Source organism: Brachyhypopomus gauderio, chromosome 21, assembly GCF_052324685.1.
Source record: "Brachyhypopomus gauderio isolate BG-103 chromosome 21, BGAUD_0.2, whole genome shotgun sequence".
In the NCBI taxonomy this organism is placed as follows: domain Eukaryota; kingdom Metazoa; phylum Chordata; class Actinopteri; order Gymnotiformes; family Hypopomidae; genus Brachyhypopomus; species Brachyhypopomus gauderio.
In genome coordinates this window covers 6171830-6189025 of record NC_135231.1, presented here as the reverse complement: position 1 = coordinate 6189025, position 17196 = coordinate 6171830, and the positions used below count along the sequence as shown (strand labels likewise).

The following is a 17196-nucleotide window of genomic DNA, read 5'->3' as shown; positions in this document are numbered from 1 at the left end:
TGGGCAGAATGAAGTGGTTAATAAAATATTCTTGTGCTGCAATCATCAATCAAGCCAAATAAAACAAAGAAATCTTCAAACTGATGTGGGTCTACAGACCACTGAGGTAGTAAATATGCATAAAGCCAAATTCAGCTCAGAATTCCCACTGCGATGTTCTGCTGTAAGAATGTGCATGTTCCTGTTGTTTTTTTTTGTCAGGTATGTGCCTACTCCAGACGATATAGAAATGTATAAGTCCTATAAAGGGGATGTGACCGAACTGCACGTGGTTGATCAATATATGATGGAGGTAAGTCTGCTGAACATGAAAAGTGCAAAATGCGTTTCCAGACATGCTGATTAAAACTAAACTGATACCATAATAGAACAAACCATGTGAGGATCAGAGTGCTAATACCCTAAGTAGCAAATCTAGACAAGTATATTTAAGGAAGGCTGTGGACATGCGGACAGCTGGGGGAGCTGAGGGTCAGGTGCCTTCACACCTCCGTGTGGGCCAGGGAGAGGTGGAGGAACTGCTTCTCCGAGTCAAGTGTTCGGGGCCGCGTGGCCCTCCCTCCTCTCTGGGCCCCAGGGTGTGTGTCTAAAGAGCCGGCTTTGCGGAGTCAGATGTAGACATGTGCTTTGTGGGAAGTGCAGTTTAAACATGGTTTGTTATTGGCAGGTTCAGTAAGACTAGTCACAGTCTGGCAGGCTCTGGTTTAAACTCAGCTAGAAGCAATTCTCATGACAGTTGGCATTGTAACAGAATTCTCCTCATTGTGGTTGATCTGTACAGGATTTCTATAGCGGTATGCTGTGTATCTAAAATATGACCAAACACAGGTGTATTATTATTGTATGTGTGAGGGAGACTGACACTATATGCATGTAATGTGAGTGTAAGAGTGGGCATGTGAGTGTAAGATGTTGCGTCATGGCCGTATTGCTTCCTCCACAGCTGTGTAACATCCCCTACCTGAGCACACGACTGGACCTCCTGTTAACTCTCAGAGAACTACCAATCAGCATAGAGGACCTGAGCCCGGTCAGTCTCTCTCTCTCTCTCTCTCTCTCTCTCTCTCTCTCTCTCTCTCTCTCTCTCTCTCTCTCTCTCTCTCTCTTTTTTTTTTTTTCTCTCTCGCTTTCTCTCTCTCACTCTCTCACTCTCTCTCTCAATCTCTCACACTCTCTCTCATTCTCTCTTTCTCTCTCTCACGCTCCCTCTCTCACACTCACGCTCTCTCTCTCACTCTTTCTCTCTCTCACTCTCACTCTTTCTCTCTCTCTCACTCTCTCTCTCTCACTCTCTCTCTCTCTTCATCTGTCAGCATAGCATCCAATCTTATTTAGACTAGAGTTTTTTTGTTCTTGGTGAAACTCCGAGAATTCAGTCATTATTTCTGCTAAGTAATGGAAAGCTAGCAGAGCACAGGCTGTGTGAACGCCAGTAGGTGTGTGTGTGTGTGTGTGTGTGATTCTTTTTCTAAGTGCGTGTGCGAAAGTGTATGTGTGCATGCATTTGTGTGTATTTAAATTTGCATGCTTCTGTACGTATGTGTGTGTATGCCTGAGCAATTGTTTTGCAGTTAGCAGTGCATTGCATTGGTGATTATGATTGACAGCAGACTCATAACCAGAAATTGAAAAGTTTGTTCGTGGAAAAACAATCTCATGTGAAATCAAGTCTCTCATGCCCCCTGAGAGGAAACCACTATTGCCTTGAAAGGGGCTTCCTGGCAAACAGTAGAGAAGGAACCACTCCCCAAATGAGAATAAAAAGCTCCTTCGCTAATGTAAAAGATAATTCTGGCAGACAGCAGAGTCCTGGAACAATAATTGAAATGGACTTGTGGGGGGAAAAAAGAGTCATGCATAAATACATAAGGGTTTTGCTCCTAAGGAATCTGCACTTAGAGTAGACTGAGGGGTTTTCTAATGGCCAATCACTTCATGGGCCCACGGGACGTGTATTACAGGGGTGAGGTGGGGTGGGGCCACGTGACATCGCCAGCCTGATGGCCTTCTCGCCTGAACACACAAAAGAGCAAAGTTTGCACCTGTAATTCCTCCGCTGTTTCAGAAGTTAGACTTCATTTGCATGTGCGATCTTCCTTTTCTTCAGTCTCGTATTAACAGGCTCACAGCAGCCATTACTGCCATGTCTTCAGTGTCCTGTAAGCAGACAGGTCATGAACTGATGAAGCCAGATTTCAGTTGCTCTGTGTGTGTGTGTGTGTGTGTGTGTGTGTGTGTGTGTGTGTGTGTGTGCGCGTGTGCGTGTGCGTGTGCGTGTGCGTGTGTGTGTGTGTGCATGCTTGAGGCTGCTGGGAATATACAGTGAGGGGAAGGTGTTTGTCTCAGCAGTTGTGTGTCTTTGAGGGCTTGTGTTCTAGCCCTAGGGACTGACAGCTGTTTCAGCAGTAGTGTGGGTGTGTGACCTTCTGACCTCTTACCCCCATCTCTGTCCTCCTCTCTGTGTCACATACTGACGTCAACATTGAATAATTGACATTGAGGACCCAACAATGATGTTGTATTTACAGTGTTGAATTCACCCTTAAAATGCTGTTTTGAGTTCAGCTGTGTGACGTTGTAGTATCTCTCGAGGGCAACACACCGGGAATTATTTATAGCCGTGTAGCAAGACTGCAGGGGTGAATGTGGACTACAGAGGTGGATGATAAAATGGTACTCCAACATTACTGTGCATGGTGTTTTATTAATCTCCTTGCCACCTTTTAACGAATCATTTTACAAATCACAATGAGGGTCTTGAAGGTTTCACCAGACACACTTTTAGCGTAACTCTTTTACTAACACAAACGGTTACCGGCAGCTAACCGTAGTCCTTTTAGAAAGCACAGGTAGTATGCCACAGCATTCATCATGTTATAAATGAGGAGGGATCTCCCTCCGTACACCTGACTTGGTATTTATAATCATAGCTCCGCCCCCTAAAACTCACAACATACAAACACGCATTTCACAAATACATATACATACATGTTGTTACCTGCTACTCTCCCAAAACATTAATGTGTTTACACATAATAAAAACTTACCAAGGGACCTCGTCTCACGCCCCAGGTGGATCCATTATGCTGGGATAAGTAACTCCCCTTGTATAATAAGTTCAATAGTTCAATATTCCTGTGTCCGTGTTCATCAGTGATGCGCTCCCTCACAACGTCACAAGCCTGACTTGTAGAACACTACAACACAAAGGTTTGTGCTGTGTAGCAAAACAGTCATGCAACACAGAGATGTGATGTCAGGTCGTCCAGACGCACCCACGCACTGTATAATCACCGTACACAGATGTGAATGTCAGTCCCATCAACAGCCAGGAGATCTACAGTGTCATGTGTACTGGTACTTTTGAGTTTTCATCTGTATGCTGCATTCTCATTCTATGCTGGCAGATGGCCGTCCATCACAGTGTGTGACAAAATACACACAGTTATTGATATAATGATGCACTGTTTGTAGTTATTGATATAATTTTGCGCTGTTTGAGATCACGGCAGGTTCAGTGGTTGCAGGTGGGACCCGGCTGCCCAAAATACCCCCCCCCCCCCCCCCACCTTAACGCTGCTCCATCAGCGAAACGGACCAGATGCTTCTGTGTCTACCGCTGAATGCAAATCCCAAGGATTGGCTGACACGCTAGACTCTAATCCTGCGACATTAGGGTGGATTTGCAAACCGTCCGACGGGCGAGGCTCCAGTGAGCAAAACGGGGTGCCGGCCCGATCTGGGGGGATAGCGGGAGCTCTCTGGGGGTGACCCGCTGCCCCCTACAGAACCAGAGCAGAGTGGAGCGTGACCCCAGAGCACAGTTCTCTCAGCCTGATCCATGGGGTTAAAGGGCATCTGGGAATTATAAGGAGGAGGCACCGCTGTGAAATGTGGGAGAGGCATCTGAAGAATTGGGCAATGATTTTACCTGATCCTGCACACAAAGAGCAAAGATATTGATATTTTGTAATGTTTTATTTTGTTTTATTTTATTTTGTAATGTTATTTATTATTAATTATTTTTATTATCTATATCTACAATGAAACACCACAATAGGCCAATAGGTGTGTGTGTGTGTGTGTGTGTGTGTGTGTGTGTGTGTGTGTGTGTGTGTGTGTGTGGCAGTGGGCATGTCCCTTGAGTGGAGCGCACCATGACAGTAATAATAAATGATGAAAACTGATTTAGAGATCTGAAAAGTTAGCCAAAGTGAAAGTACTAAACAGCACTAAAATTAAAACTCTTTGAGGACATCAATTAACTCTGGCCTAATCCTGAAGAACCGTAGTTGTTCCAGAGGTAGCTGTGTCTTGACAGTACAGCTAGGAAGTTAATCTGACGGCTAACAACCTGCCCGAGTCACACTTATGCCTCCATTGCAGTAGATAGCCTTGTCTTTCTAAGTGTAACTGTTTTGTATTAAGGTGTGTAAGGTTCTATTGAGATGGTTTAAAGGGAGATGGGTAAAGTTCTGGACCACGCGTTTCATTTCACCTGAACAGAAAGCAAAGTGAGAGGTGTGTCTCGCACACCGTCGAAGGACCCGAGTGTATTCTCTAGGAGAGCGAATCAAATGGTTGTTTGTTTGTTTGTGTGTGCGTGTGTGTGCACTTTCAGTCACGCTAGCATGCTCCCTTTTGCCGTGCAGTGTTGGGAGGGGTGGGGCAGACGTGAGACCTGCTGATAACCACCAACGCAAACAGCATTACCAATTAACGCTGCAGCTCCGAGTGATGCCGCAAATTTAGAGAAGCTGAAAATGTTTGCGGTGGAAACGTGGGAGGGTATTCTCAGGAGCAAGATCAGCTTGTTACTTGTGGAATTAATATGAATGTTAAGCAGCCTGGCTAAATTAATGTGGTGTATCTAATTTGGTGTAATTAATTAGAGGTAATGGATATTAGACCAATGTTGTTGGAGGCTAGTCCCGAACTGCTCCAAGCATAAAAAAATATCAGATAAAAGGTTTTTTTTCCTCCAATGCCATCCTCCTTCCCTCCTTATTATCTGACGGATTTAATTCGTTCCTTGTGACTACAGTTCAACCTTGGCACAGAGTTCATTTATTTGACTGGCATCCTCTCCATTATGAGAGACACGTAATTGTTCATAAACCTGGCGCCCGCTGTGATGTCGGCTTGCTGAAGAGGCGTCGTTAATGGGGCCACGCGTGGGCTCGGGCCGAGGCGTATGGCGTCGGGACAGGAGCGAGATGTCATGTCCCGGCCTCTGTGTTTGTCTTCCAGCTTATTAGCCAGAAGACCCGCATGTGCCGGAGCCTGTGGGACTGCGAGTCGTTGGTCTGCGTGCTAGAGTACCTGTTGGCCATAGGCAATTACCTCAACCAGCATGCCGGCAAAGACGAGGCCAGGGGATTTCGCCTCTCATCCCTAACTAAGGTAGGACATGGCACCGCCTACGAATGACCTCAGCGGGGGCTGAGGGGACCAAAGGCTAATAAGCCTGCTCATTGGCATACAGGGAAAATGCATTCTCGTTCTACCAAGCCCTCGCATATCTGCTTCTCATTTTCTATCTTTCTCTCTCTCTCTCTCTCTCTCTCTCTCTCTCTCTCTCTCTCTCTCTCTCTCTCACTAACTCAATTTCCATCCCTCCTGTCCATCTTCTCTGTTTGGCCGAGGTACATAGAGTGTCACGTGTCCTCTGTGCCGTCTCCAGAAGCACACACCGCACCTCCCTCCCCAAACAAAGCGTCACGTCCGTTCGTACGTTCCGTGCTCTCTGCCGTTCACCCCTCAACGATCCGATGTGTAGCTCTTCGATTTCTTTCTCTTTGCGCAGGAAGAGGAGGACGTGCGCATCAGTGCTCGAGGTCCAAACCTTCACGTCTGCTTCACGCTCCCCCCTGCCGCGTGCTTTTGTTTGAGCGTTATTTCAGGCCTGGCCGGGTCATTAGCGCCTCAGCGGTAATTTGTATTGATTTTTATCGGCTGGTGCGGTGGGAAATCTGCTCTCTTGCCACCGAGATTTAGGGGCGTTTGCCCCAGAAGCGAAAAGGCTTCCTTGCGGGCTAATGAGGCGACAGGGCGTGCTCTGTCCTCGGCCAACGCCTCTGTGGGGGGGAGCCGTAGCTAGTGGGATGGGGGATCAGCAGGGGTGCTTAGGGGAGAGAGCAGCAGTCTCTCTCTGTCCAATCACTGGTGCAAGTGGCGCATTCTTCCTATGGCCGACAACTCGGTTTGGTGCTTTGGGAACGACTTTCAATTGATAAACAGCGTAATCTGGAATAGTGTTCACTTTGCTGCAGTTAAGGGCCGGTCATCTTGAGGCTGCATATGTAGCCACATTATTACAAGTGGAAAGAACAAAGTACAAATGTGTGTCCTACATTCTCATTAAGCAAATATGGTTTTTGGAGTACTGTTAACAGTCTTTTCCGGCTGTGTCTATAAATGCTGGGTTGTTTACATTATATTCACCAAATGCAAAAAACGTACATGGCTTTAAGGATGCATCTGTCCTGACGTGAAGTCCTGTACACTTATAGGATTGTTATAGTTGCTTAACATTGTTGCAAGAACATCTTCAGAATTTGTCACAATGGAAAAGAGCTACATTTATATTACTTTATATAATAAATAACCATATATGATACCAAAATGGAGAATCTAGCTTAGAACTGTTAGAACTGAATGGCTATTCAAGTACGAGGACAAGTGTAGCTTATGCAAATGCACTTTACTGCCAGGCTACCTCTGAGCTGCTGTTTAAAACCCAGGCACTGACGCCTAGGGCCCTAGGGTCCTCTGTGCTGTGGCCCTCTGTGCTGTGGCCCTCTGTGTTGATGCTTTATGATAACCATCAGTCAAAGGAAGTCGAGGAGATCCTTGTGGGGAGTTTCTAACAGTGTTTCCCCACCTCTACAAAATAATCATGCGTCAACAGGACCACAAGGACACAGGACAGTTCCATTTTAATTATAGTGTAGCTAAACAGAATGTGGATTTTGAGTTTTCTCTCTGTCTCTCATTCTGTCTCTCAGACTTTGGCCCTGCACATTCATGCACTTGTCACACACACTTAGACCAAAGAGGGATATTTGCATGCATAGATTTGGAATCTCCTGGCGTCTCCTCTGATGAGAGTGTGGTGAGGTGTGCATATAGAGTTGGGTCCGCGGAGGTACGGGGGCGTGAACGCCTCACTCACGTCTCACTTGTTTCTCTTCTCCTCGTAGCTCACACAGCTAAGAGGGAGCAAAAGGCAGTTCACCTTGCTGCATGCCCTTGTGGAACAGATCGTGTTGCACGAGCCCCGTTTGGCAACGTTTTTCCAGGAGTTGGCGGAATTCGAGACGGTCCCTGGGGGTAGGCTAATCAGAACTGCATCAAAAGTGGAGATTTGGATCGTGACTTTTTTTGGACAAGTTTAAATGCTTTTTTATTGCATGTGTCTGATTTTTTTTTTCCAATAGCGTCAATTAAAGGCCTAACAGCTGAAGTGGATGGTAAGTGTTACGTTATTTAAGGTCCCTCTTACAAGGATTCAGCAGATCCACCCATTCATATATAAATAAACCAGAGAGAAAAGTGTGAATGGTTATAGGCCATCAGTCACTTAAGATGTTACCCCACCTCTTTAAAAAAGCCCACTCTGAAGGACCCTTGTGGAATTGGCACTAAAATTTCCCAAACCGCGCATATGCGTAGTTCCCACAATTCACTTGAATGTCGCTGAATAAGGGGATGAAGGTGGAGAAGTATTGCGTTTGCCAGTGATCGATGCACTGCTGTCGGGTTTAAGCAGGAGCAATAGTAACGTTCACGGCGGCGATGGGCGCAGATGGTGTGCTTTATGTGCTCAAAGAGTTGACACCATTGTAAGATCTTCATGGAGCTGGTATTGAGCCATTTAAAGAAGAATCTGCTTGAGTGTGCATAGAAGACACATGATTGTTACCTTGTGTCACCTTCTAGTTGTGAAGCACGAACTGCAAAAGGTAATTCAGTACAGGAAGGAATGCAAGTGGAAAACCCCAGGAATCCTTCAGTCCAAATTCTCCAGAGACTTAAAGGTAATTCTGTGTTATTGCCATAGATTTGTTTGAAATAACATTCTGTGCAGAGGAAGAGGATTGAATGTGCTGACATATTTTGGTAGTAATCCTTTGGTCTGGATATGGTTAAAAAGTATTACACTGTAATATAAAAAGGGCACTTCAGATCGACTTGAATGCGGAATGGGCAGGAAAGGGAAAGTGTGTGTGAATGTCCTTCTACTTAACATACCAGATCATGCTCTCTCACTCTGCACTGTGGTGGCCCTGTGGCCAGAATTCACCCGCTCACTGTAAACAGAATTCACCTGCTCGCTGTAAAAAGAATTCATTCCCTCACTGTAAACAGAAGTCATCCCCTCACTTTAAACAGAATTCACCTGCTCACTGTAAACAGAATTCATCCTCTCACTGTAAACAGAATTCATCCTCTCACTGTAAACAAAATTCATCCGCTCACTGTAAACAGAATTCATCCGCTCACTGTAAACAGAATTCATCCCCTCACTGTAAACAGAATTCATCCGCTCACTGTAAACAGAATTCATCCCCTCACTGTAAATAGCCTCTTTTGATGCAAGAGGGATTGGCGGTACTCGGGTCTCAGAGGGTCCTCGCGTGCCAGTGTGGTCCCTCAGAAAGCACGAGTGGGAGAATGAGAAAGATGACCTCTAACTCCTGCTCTACGTTGGTCTGCTGCTCTAGATGGCCATCGAGAAGTACAGCGCTGAGCTCAGTCAGCTGACGAAGAGGTGTGAGGAGATGAGGAAGCTCTACGCAGACATATTGGTAATCCCAGAGTTATTTTTCCAATATCTTCTGTTGTGCTGCTCGTGGAGATGGATGGACTGAGAGCTACCTGTTCTGCTGAGATGGGCCTTCTTGGGTGTTTCCAGAAGCATCTCAGGAGAACGAGGGAGTGGAATAATTCAGCCAGTTGATTTCTCAAGGTTACCTAGAACTTTTTTTCTTCTGTTCTTTGCCACTCTGTGCTGCCAGACTTTGGGGCCTATTATGGTGGTGATGTACGCACAGAGATGCGCTCTCAATAAAGCCGAAGAGACGCTCCTCACCTGCTGTGACAGCTGGGAGGCCAGCGACATGTACACAACGCCTCTCAGAAGCCTCCATGTGCTCGGGAACGAGCTCTTCATTACGATATACGACCGTAGATTTTGAACACGCCTAGGAAACACCTACAGCGACATGTTCTGTGGTCATGTCATCATGTTGCCTTGTGTTTGACAATGTGATGATGTGTTTTACTGTATATGTCACTAAGTATCCAGTTTAAGGACCCTAGTTGGGAGGAGTAAACATCATCGTTGCCGTCCCAGGACGTTAGCCTTAACTTTGCAGTGTGAGTTCCCTGCTGTTGGTAGAGAGGGGGGGGTGGGGGGGGGGGGGGGTGGCTGTTGCCCTCAAGTTCATGTGAACTCTTTCTGCAGCTTCAAGTACAGCATTATGCTCTTCTCTCTGCTCCTAGAAAGAGGATGGAAGACACAGGGAGAACAGTCCATTCTTCCCCAGTCTGTAATGCACATTTTCCCCCACTGTCCCAATTTCCTGGAGGGCTAATCCATCATCTCCAAAAGTGTTATTGGTCTTCTGCGCAGGTTTTGGGGCTTGTGAGAGTGTGGCAGTAGTGAGTGGTGAGGTGGTGATGCAGGGAGGGGAATTGCTTTAGTTTTACAATTACAGCCTAAAGTTTTGGGCCCACAGCATCAATAAAAGGAAGAAACTTGGTTCAGCTTGGAAGGAAGACAGTTCTAGAAAGAGAGGGAGATTGGGGGAGAGGTGGAGAGAGGGAGACTGGGGAGAAGATGGAGAGAGAGAGAGACTGGGGCAGAAGTGGAGAGAGAGGGAGACTGGGGAAGAAGATGGAGAGAGAGAGAGAGACTGGGGAGAAGATGGAGAGAGAGAGAGAGACTGGGGAGAAGATGGAGAGAGAGAGAGAGACTGGGGCAGAAGATTGAGAGAGAGAGACTGGGGAGAAGATGGAGAGAGACTGGGGGAGTGGTGGAGAGAGGGAGACTGGGGAGAAGATTGAGAGAGAGAGACTGGGGAGAAGATGGAGAGAGACTGGGGGAGTGGTGGAGAGAGGGAGACTGGGGGAGAAGATGGAGAGAGACTGGGGAGTGGTGGAGAGAGAGAGACTGGGGAGAAGATTGAGAGAGAGAGAATGGGGCAGAGGTGGAGAGAGAGAGAGTCTGAGGGAGAGGTGGAGAGAGAGAAAGAAGATGAGAGCAGTGTGGACATTTCAGCTCTTATGACTCCTGCATTATCAGCACTAGGCCTTTACTCCTCAGGGGCTTCGGTGGCACCACTGTGTTGTGATTATACAGGACTGAGACCGTACAGTGTGTGAGCTAGTGAGTGCGTGTGAGTGAGTGTGTGCGTGCATGTGTGTGTGATGTGAGTGAGTCAGTGTGTGTGTGTGTGAGTGTATGAGTGAGTGTGTGAATGAGTGAACAAATGAATGAGTGTTCCAATCACAGCTTTTGCAATATTTCTGCTAATATTCCTAAATAGGAATCGATACCAGTGTGAGATGTTAGGTTTGCACAAACAAGAGACTTTTGTGTTAACTCCTTGGTTGCTAGAATGCAACTATGGAAATGCGTTGAACCATGGAGATGTTTCTAATGTAAAATTATGCACATTCATTTTAAATGCTAAAAACTGGAAGGAACCAGATAAGTGGATATTTGCAGAAGAAAGAATGGAGCAAATCGATGTGTGTGGTACGCTGTAAACAAAGATATCTACACCAGCCGCATGTCTTCTCAGCTCACATCTCCGTTTCCTTTACTTCACAGGTGAAATTTGGGGAGCCTTTGAATCAAGATTCCCAAGAGCTGTTTGGTTGGATTTGCCAATTTATCAATGAGTTCAAAAGGATACATGCAGAGTTTGCATGCTGAGAGACTCATCTGTGTGTATGTGAATTTCTCTAAATGTTTGTTTACACACACACACACACACACACACACACACACACACACACACACACACACACACACACACACACACACACACACAATCAGAGGCACATAGAGAGAGAAACAGACACACACAGAGAGAAACAGAGACTGAATGTTCACTTTATTAAAGACACCCATCTAGAACCATAGCTATTCATCGTGGCATATTCCACTAGATGCTGAAGTCATTCTGCAGGAATCCTGGCCCATGTGGACATGATAGCTTCTCACAGATGCCACAAATTAGATGGAGGTACTGACATGCTCTGAACAGCCCGTTTTACCTTGTCCCAGAGATGCTCTGGGGACTGTGAAGGCCAGGGAAACAAGAAAAACTTGCAGTCATGTTCCTGGAGGTGATCCACAGCTCTACAGCCCTCGTTGCGCAGTGCATTGTCCTGACGAATGTGTCCTTTTGCCATGGGGCAAACAGCAGCCATGAGGGTATGAACTTGGTCAGCCACAGTGCTGAGGTCAGCCATACTGTCCAAACGTCAGAGGACCCAGAGGACCGAGAAAACCCCATTACTCCACCTCCCCCAGCCCGGAGTGTTGACATTACTCCACCCTCCACCAGCCCGGAGTGTTGACATTACACCATCTCCATCAGCCCGGACTGTTGATATTACTCCACCTCCACAAGCCCGGACTGTTGACACCTGACAGGAGGGGCTCAAAGACTTATGCTGCTTGTGCGAAATGCTGACCCTGCTGTAAGCATAGTGCAACAGAAATCTGGATTCATCTGACCATGTTTCTCAACTGCACAGTGATCTAACAGTGCTCTAATGTTTCTGCTCTTTTGGCCACTTGCCTAACTTTTCGGTTTCCCTTAGACAGCGATGGCACTTGAACCGGTCATCTGGTCATCTGCTGTTTAAGGCCCATCTGTGCTGAGTGACATTTAGTTGTGTGTTTGCACACAAGTTGGAGCACCAGCACTGTAAGTGACTGCAATTTGCCTGGCTCTGTTTGTCAGAACGATTCTTGACATCATCCTCTGGCCTCTTTTGTTGATGAGTTGTTTACATCTGTAGGAACCCTTTCGCTGGTGCTTTTTCCTCAATCCTAACACTCTTGGTACTGCTGACACTCACAGGGTTGGCAGACATGGTCTGCGGTTCTGTCCCTGTTGACCATGCCTCCTTCTGAGTCACTCACACTGCTGATTTTCCTAATGCAGATTCACATTGAAACTGATCCACAGAAAACTTGTTCACCTGATTTTTTGCTGAACTCCAGGTTCATGTGTCTGATTTCTTGTACACGGAAGCCCTAATTCTAAAATACAGCTGCCTGTAATAACGTGGCACCACCCCCCCCCCCCCCCCCCTCTCTCTCTCTCTCTCACACACACACACACATACACACAAACTGACGGAGCGGGGTCAGCGGATGTTGAAGCGCATAGTGCGAAAAGATCGCCAACTTTCTGCAGAGTCAATCACTACAGACATCCAAACTTCATGTGACCTTCAGATTAGCTCAAGAACGGTGCACAGAGAACTTCATGGAATGGGTGTCCATGGTCAAGCAGCTGCATTCAAGCCATACATCACCAAGTGCTCTAACCAGTCTGGCCATTCCCCTCTGACCTCTGGCATCAACAAGGCATTTGTGCCCACAGAACTGCCGCTCACTGAATATTTTCTCTTTTTCTTACCATTCTCTGTAAACCCTAGAGATGGTTGTGCGTGAAAATCCCAGTAGATCAGCAGTTTCTGAAATACTCAGACCAACAACCATGCCACATTCAAAGTCAGTTAAATCACCTTTCTTCCCCATTCTGATGCTCAGTTTGAACTGCAGCAGATCGTCTTGGTCATGTCTACATGCCTAAATGCATTGAGTTGCTACCATGTGATTGGCTGATACGAAATTTGCGTTAATGAACAGTTGGACAGGTGTACCTAAAGTGGCTACTCAGTGGTGTGTGTGTGTGTGTGTGTGTGTGTGTGTGTGTGTGTGTGTGTGTGTGTGTGTGTGTGTGTGTGTGTGTGTGTGTGTGTGTGTGTGTGTGTGTGTGTGTGTGTGTGAATAGTCTGTGGTTAATGTGCAAAATCGTGCAGCTAGCCACGCCTTCTCAAGCATATCATAGTAGGTGTATTGGTCCAAAGGCCATTTGAATGTCATTCTATACTGAAGAGCCAGGTGTTTTGTGAGCATTCTAATCCCAGGGTTTAGTGAAGGATTTACTGGATCTATCAGTGCGCTGGTGTTTACTTTGATTAAAAGTCTTGGATGCGTTTACCGAAAGCAGATGTCGGGCTCCGCTCCATAACAAAACGCAGAGGATGCCCTGCTAACTCAGGAAACGCTTGGCTGAAGTGCGTATAGATCGACCACTGCTTTATCGGAGCCCTTTTGTTGGTCGTTAGCGGGCTGGAGAAGACACACGGCGTCTGCCAACCTACCAGCACCTCAGTCCGCACCGCGACCGAGCCACACCGTGACCGAGACGCACCCCATCTGTCCCGCGTTATTCCAGACGGCCCTGTGGCTGAACGCGAGGGCCTCTCACAGCCTCCTGGTTCCGTACCTCTCTTCCTTCAGCCTGACCTCAATTGTGGATTCGAGGTTTTAATCTTCAGAACGCTTCCGATTGATTTTTGCCTGTGACTCGAGTTTCCAAGGGTCGTACACTTTAAACAGCCATAAAGAAGCAGAGGAGAGACGTGCGCTTGCTTTGAAAAGTTAGAGTAGCCTCAGCTGGCAATAGATGGAGCATTAAACGACTTTGTCAAATAATGCACAGTGATAGACTATAACACACAGCAACAGGTTAGACAAAATAGAGGTTAGGTTGTAATTGGTTGGTTGTAGTTATGTTTTCCACAGCTCTGAGAAAGGAACACTGGCAAGCGTCTTAGATGTGACACACACTAATGTGAAGAAGATAAAACTGAAATTCTTTACTTAATATATTTTTGAATTGTCTGTCTCTTCAGCCCCTACGGGAGTTTTGTAATGTGCAAATCCTCATCCGTGTCTGGCAGACCTAATCCCTGCTGTTATGTAGTAGACTCACAGTCCGTGATTCAAGATAATGTCACAATGGGCAAAAAGTTTAAATTTAACTTGATATCATACAGCTTGTATTTTTTATTTTTTATTTTTACCAAAGCACATCATGTAAAAATGTGTTACACCATGATCAGTTCTTAAGTATGTGAATCTGCTAACAATTTTGTATATAAAAAAGTTTTAATCAACAGCTCTTTGATTAATTAAGCTTTTGCCTGTTTAAGATTTACATGTGGCTCATGCTGAGAGGGGCACATGGGGGAAAACAGAACCACATTACATTTGTGATTATATCTTGTTTCTGAGATACACTGTAATGCTAAACCTCATTCTGTGCTTCCAGAATTTTCTCCACTGTCCCAAGGTTCAAAAAACTCTTTATATGGCCAGTTTCCACCAATCCCACCCGCTGTTTGAGAGCATTACGAAGAGAGATGGCTCTTACTGTCATTTCGCCTGCCATCCACAGAAGCTTGAAGCGTTTCCTGACATGCTGGGGTTCAATAATCGGCTCCTGAAACCTGCTGGTTATCCCTGGAAAGCTCAGGCAGGGTCTTGAAACCGTTTATTTTACACAACTGGCTCTGTCATGCCAGGAGCTAGACGTCAAAGGTTGTTGTGGTGTGGTTTTTCATTTTTTATTGAGCACTCAAGAAGTGTCAGAGTTGAAGGGTCAACAGGTGACCTGTGGTAGATTCCTGGTAATTCTACACAGACCAGTGGGAGATTCCTGGTAATTCTACACAGACCAGTGGGAGATTCCTGGTATTTAAATCTACCAGGTCAGTGGAGGCAGGAGAGCAGGGCATATATGGAGGAGATCAATTGATTACTGATCAATTTACATTCTGACTCTCACCTGTGGTCATGAGCTCTGAGTAGTGACCGTAAGAATGAGATCTCACATATAAGTGGCCGATGAGTTTCCTCCGCAGGGTGTCTGGGATCTGCCTTAGAGATGGGGTGAGGAGTTTGGTCATCTGGGAGGGACTCAGAGAGGAGCCACTTGAGGTGGTTTGGGCATCTGGTCTGGATGCCCCTGGGTGAGGTGTTCCCAGCATATCAATGGAGGAGACCCAGGATGTGCTGTTGACTGGGGAGACAGAAGCCTGGGCCTCTTTGCTTAGGCTGCTACCCCCTCCACTCCCAAACCCAGACCCAGATAAGTGGAGATGGATGCATGGATTTTTAATCATAGTTTTCCAAGTGATAATGGACAGCAATATGTTTATTAACATTGAATACATTCTTTAAAATATTTGCTGGATTCCAACACGTTTGCCATTCCAAGAGGTTTTTTTGGACTGGTTGCCCACAATGGGTGAGAGATCTAGACATTGTCAGCCAGATTCCTTTCTGTAAACACCATATCTGAATAGTTCTGATACATTTTTACAGTATATTTTGCTTTATTCTGTATCCAGAATACAGTTTTGTCCAGTTCTATAGAAAATCTCAGTTTGCTTTCCTGCCCGTGTTCTGTGGCATTTACACTTAGAGTACTATGACCATTCCTATTGAGATGGTTTAAATGAACTCTTGGTTACATTTAAAGCCTATAAAAATGTATCACAGTGGCAGATTGTGTGGTTTTCCGTCACAGTGCTGCAGAAATCTGACATGGTGTACACAGTCTTTCACTCAGGGATAGTGGATACGTAGTTCTAATTTCCAGTCAGTCTGAAACTCCATCTACCATAAGTGCCATTGTCAGTGTCTGGCTGGGAGTCATTTTTACACTTGATATTTGGAGTGAAGCATTAATATAAGACCTTTATGGTCCTAAGAGAATGAGAAACTACTTTGAACAGTACGTTTTGCTCCGTTTATGAGTATTTGTTTAATTGAGTAATTGGTTATACAGCCCTTGCAGTTCTGTGCATGTTATAATAAGTTCCTGACCATGACAAAAACAAGCATTGATTGTGAAATTAAGCTTTAATAATACATACTAACCACACTTTTGTGGTGCTGCATTATTTGAGAGCTTTTCTCCTCAATGAAGATCCTCAGAGAAGATTCCAGCAGAAGCCGGCGCCCTCTTTGCCAACCTGCCACCGAACTATTTAGGCCGTTAAGAAAAAAGAAGAAGATAAAAAAAAACCCAGAGGAAAGTGCTGTGCTGTGACCCTATTGTTCACCGTCCAGATTAATCCATTTCTCTGGGCCTCTCTGTTGGATCACGGTGCTACTGCAGGGTTACAGCAGCATACTGCCAATCTCCTGTCAGCCCGGCCCGCTGGGCCAGATTAGGGCTGAGGCTCTATTTGTCACCCAATCAGGTGGAGGTTAACCGCTCGCTCCACCTCACGTGATGTAGCACTATGACTCATAATGTGACCACAATGATTATTAGCGACTATGCTAGCTGTCTCGGGAGGTCCTGGCGCACCAAATAAGTTGTGCTATTCATCAAGGTTCTATCTCCGGAATGTTCCGGAAACTTTTCAACCGCTGATGAGGTTTGTTGGGTGAGCCGGGCTGATTTTGTCATCTGAAGTGCTGTTGTAATATTGCAGCCTTTAACTTTTCATAATAAAAATAATAAATATGCTTTATGTGTATAACACATCTTAAAACAAGGTTTACTATGTGCTATAAAAAAAAAAGATAGGTGACCATTAAATTCCACACTTAAACCTCTTGCTTACCTGGGGAGCAGGTGAGATAATTCACATTTAAAGCAAAGATTAAACAAAGATTAAAAGATTAAGAGCTCTTCCCAATATATATATATATATATATATATATATATATGCATATGCATATGCATGCATATATACACACACACCTCTGTCTGAAGCTTCCTGTTTCTCTGGAGACTGTGTACTTTACTACAATTTTTTATCTTTATTTTTAATATACACACACACACACACATATATATGTATAAGATTCAAGGTATGATATGTAGAGATATTAAAAATCAGAGTATTTCGGACCGAGGTACTTTATCAGCTGTCTTTCTGATTTAATAGGAGGAGGAACCAGTATACACATGAAAATGTAAATGTATGTAAATGTAATGTAAAATCAGAACATTCATTCTATGGGGTTCTAAAGTTCCAAGAGTGTTGATCAGTTCTTTTTCTTTGCAAATGTCATTCGTGCCATAGCAAAAACTGGCTATGCAATCAGATATATTGTTAATATAATGTCCATTAGTA

At 45.3% G+C, this 17196-nt stretch overlaps 1 protein-coding gene across 3 annotated transcripts in view; it reads left to right on the top strand.

Annotated features, from left to right (window-relative positions):
* The window catches only part of LOC143485114 (uncharacterized), a 25653-nt gene extending 11434 nt beyond the window's left edge, over positions 1 to 14219 (top strand). The window contains exons 11-19 of one of the 3 annotated variants that reach the window (XM_076984335.1): positions 202 to 292; positions 944 to 1030; positions 5251 to 5403; positions 7203 to 7332; positions 7440 to 7472; positions 7942 to 8039; positions 8727 to 8810; positions 10841 to 10960; positions 11300 to 14219. In XM_076984335.1, coding sequence (XP_076840450.1) covers positions 202 to 292; positions 944 to 1030; positions 5251 to 5403; positions 7203 to 7332; positions 7440 to 7472; positions 7942 to 8039; positions 8727 to 8810; positions 10841 to 10945 — 781 coding nt within the window. In that variant the 3' untranslated portion in view covers positions 10946 to 10960; positions 11300 to 14219. Of the gene's footprint in view, positions 1 to 201; positions 293 to 943; positions 1031 to 5250; positions 5404 to 7202; positions 7333 to 7439; positions 7473 to 7941; positions 8040 to 8726; positions 8811 to 9020; positions 9401 to 10840 lie in introns of those variants that run through there. The other 2 variants (XM_076984334.1, XM_076984333.1) reach the window with 2 other exon arrangements.
* The last annotated feature ends 2977 nt before the right edge of the window (positions 14220 to 17196 follow it).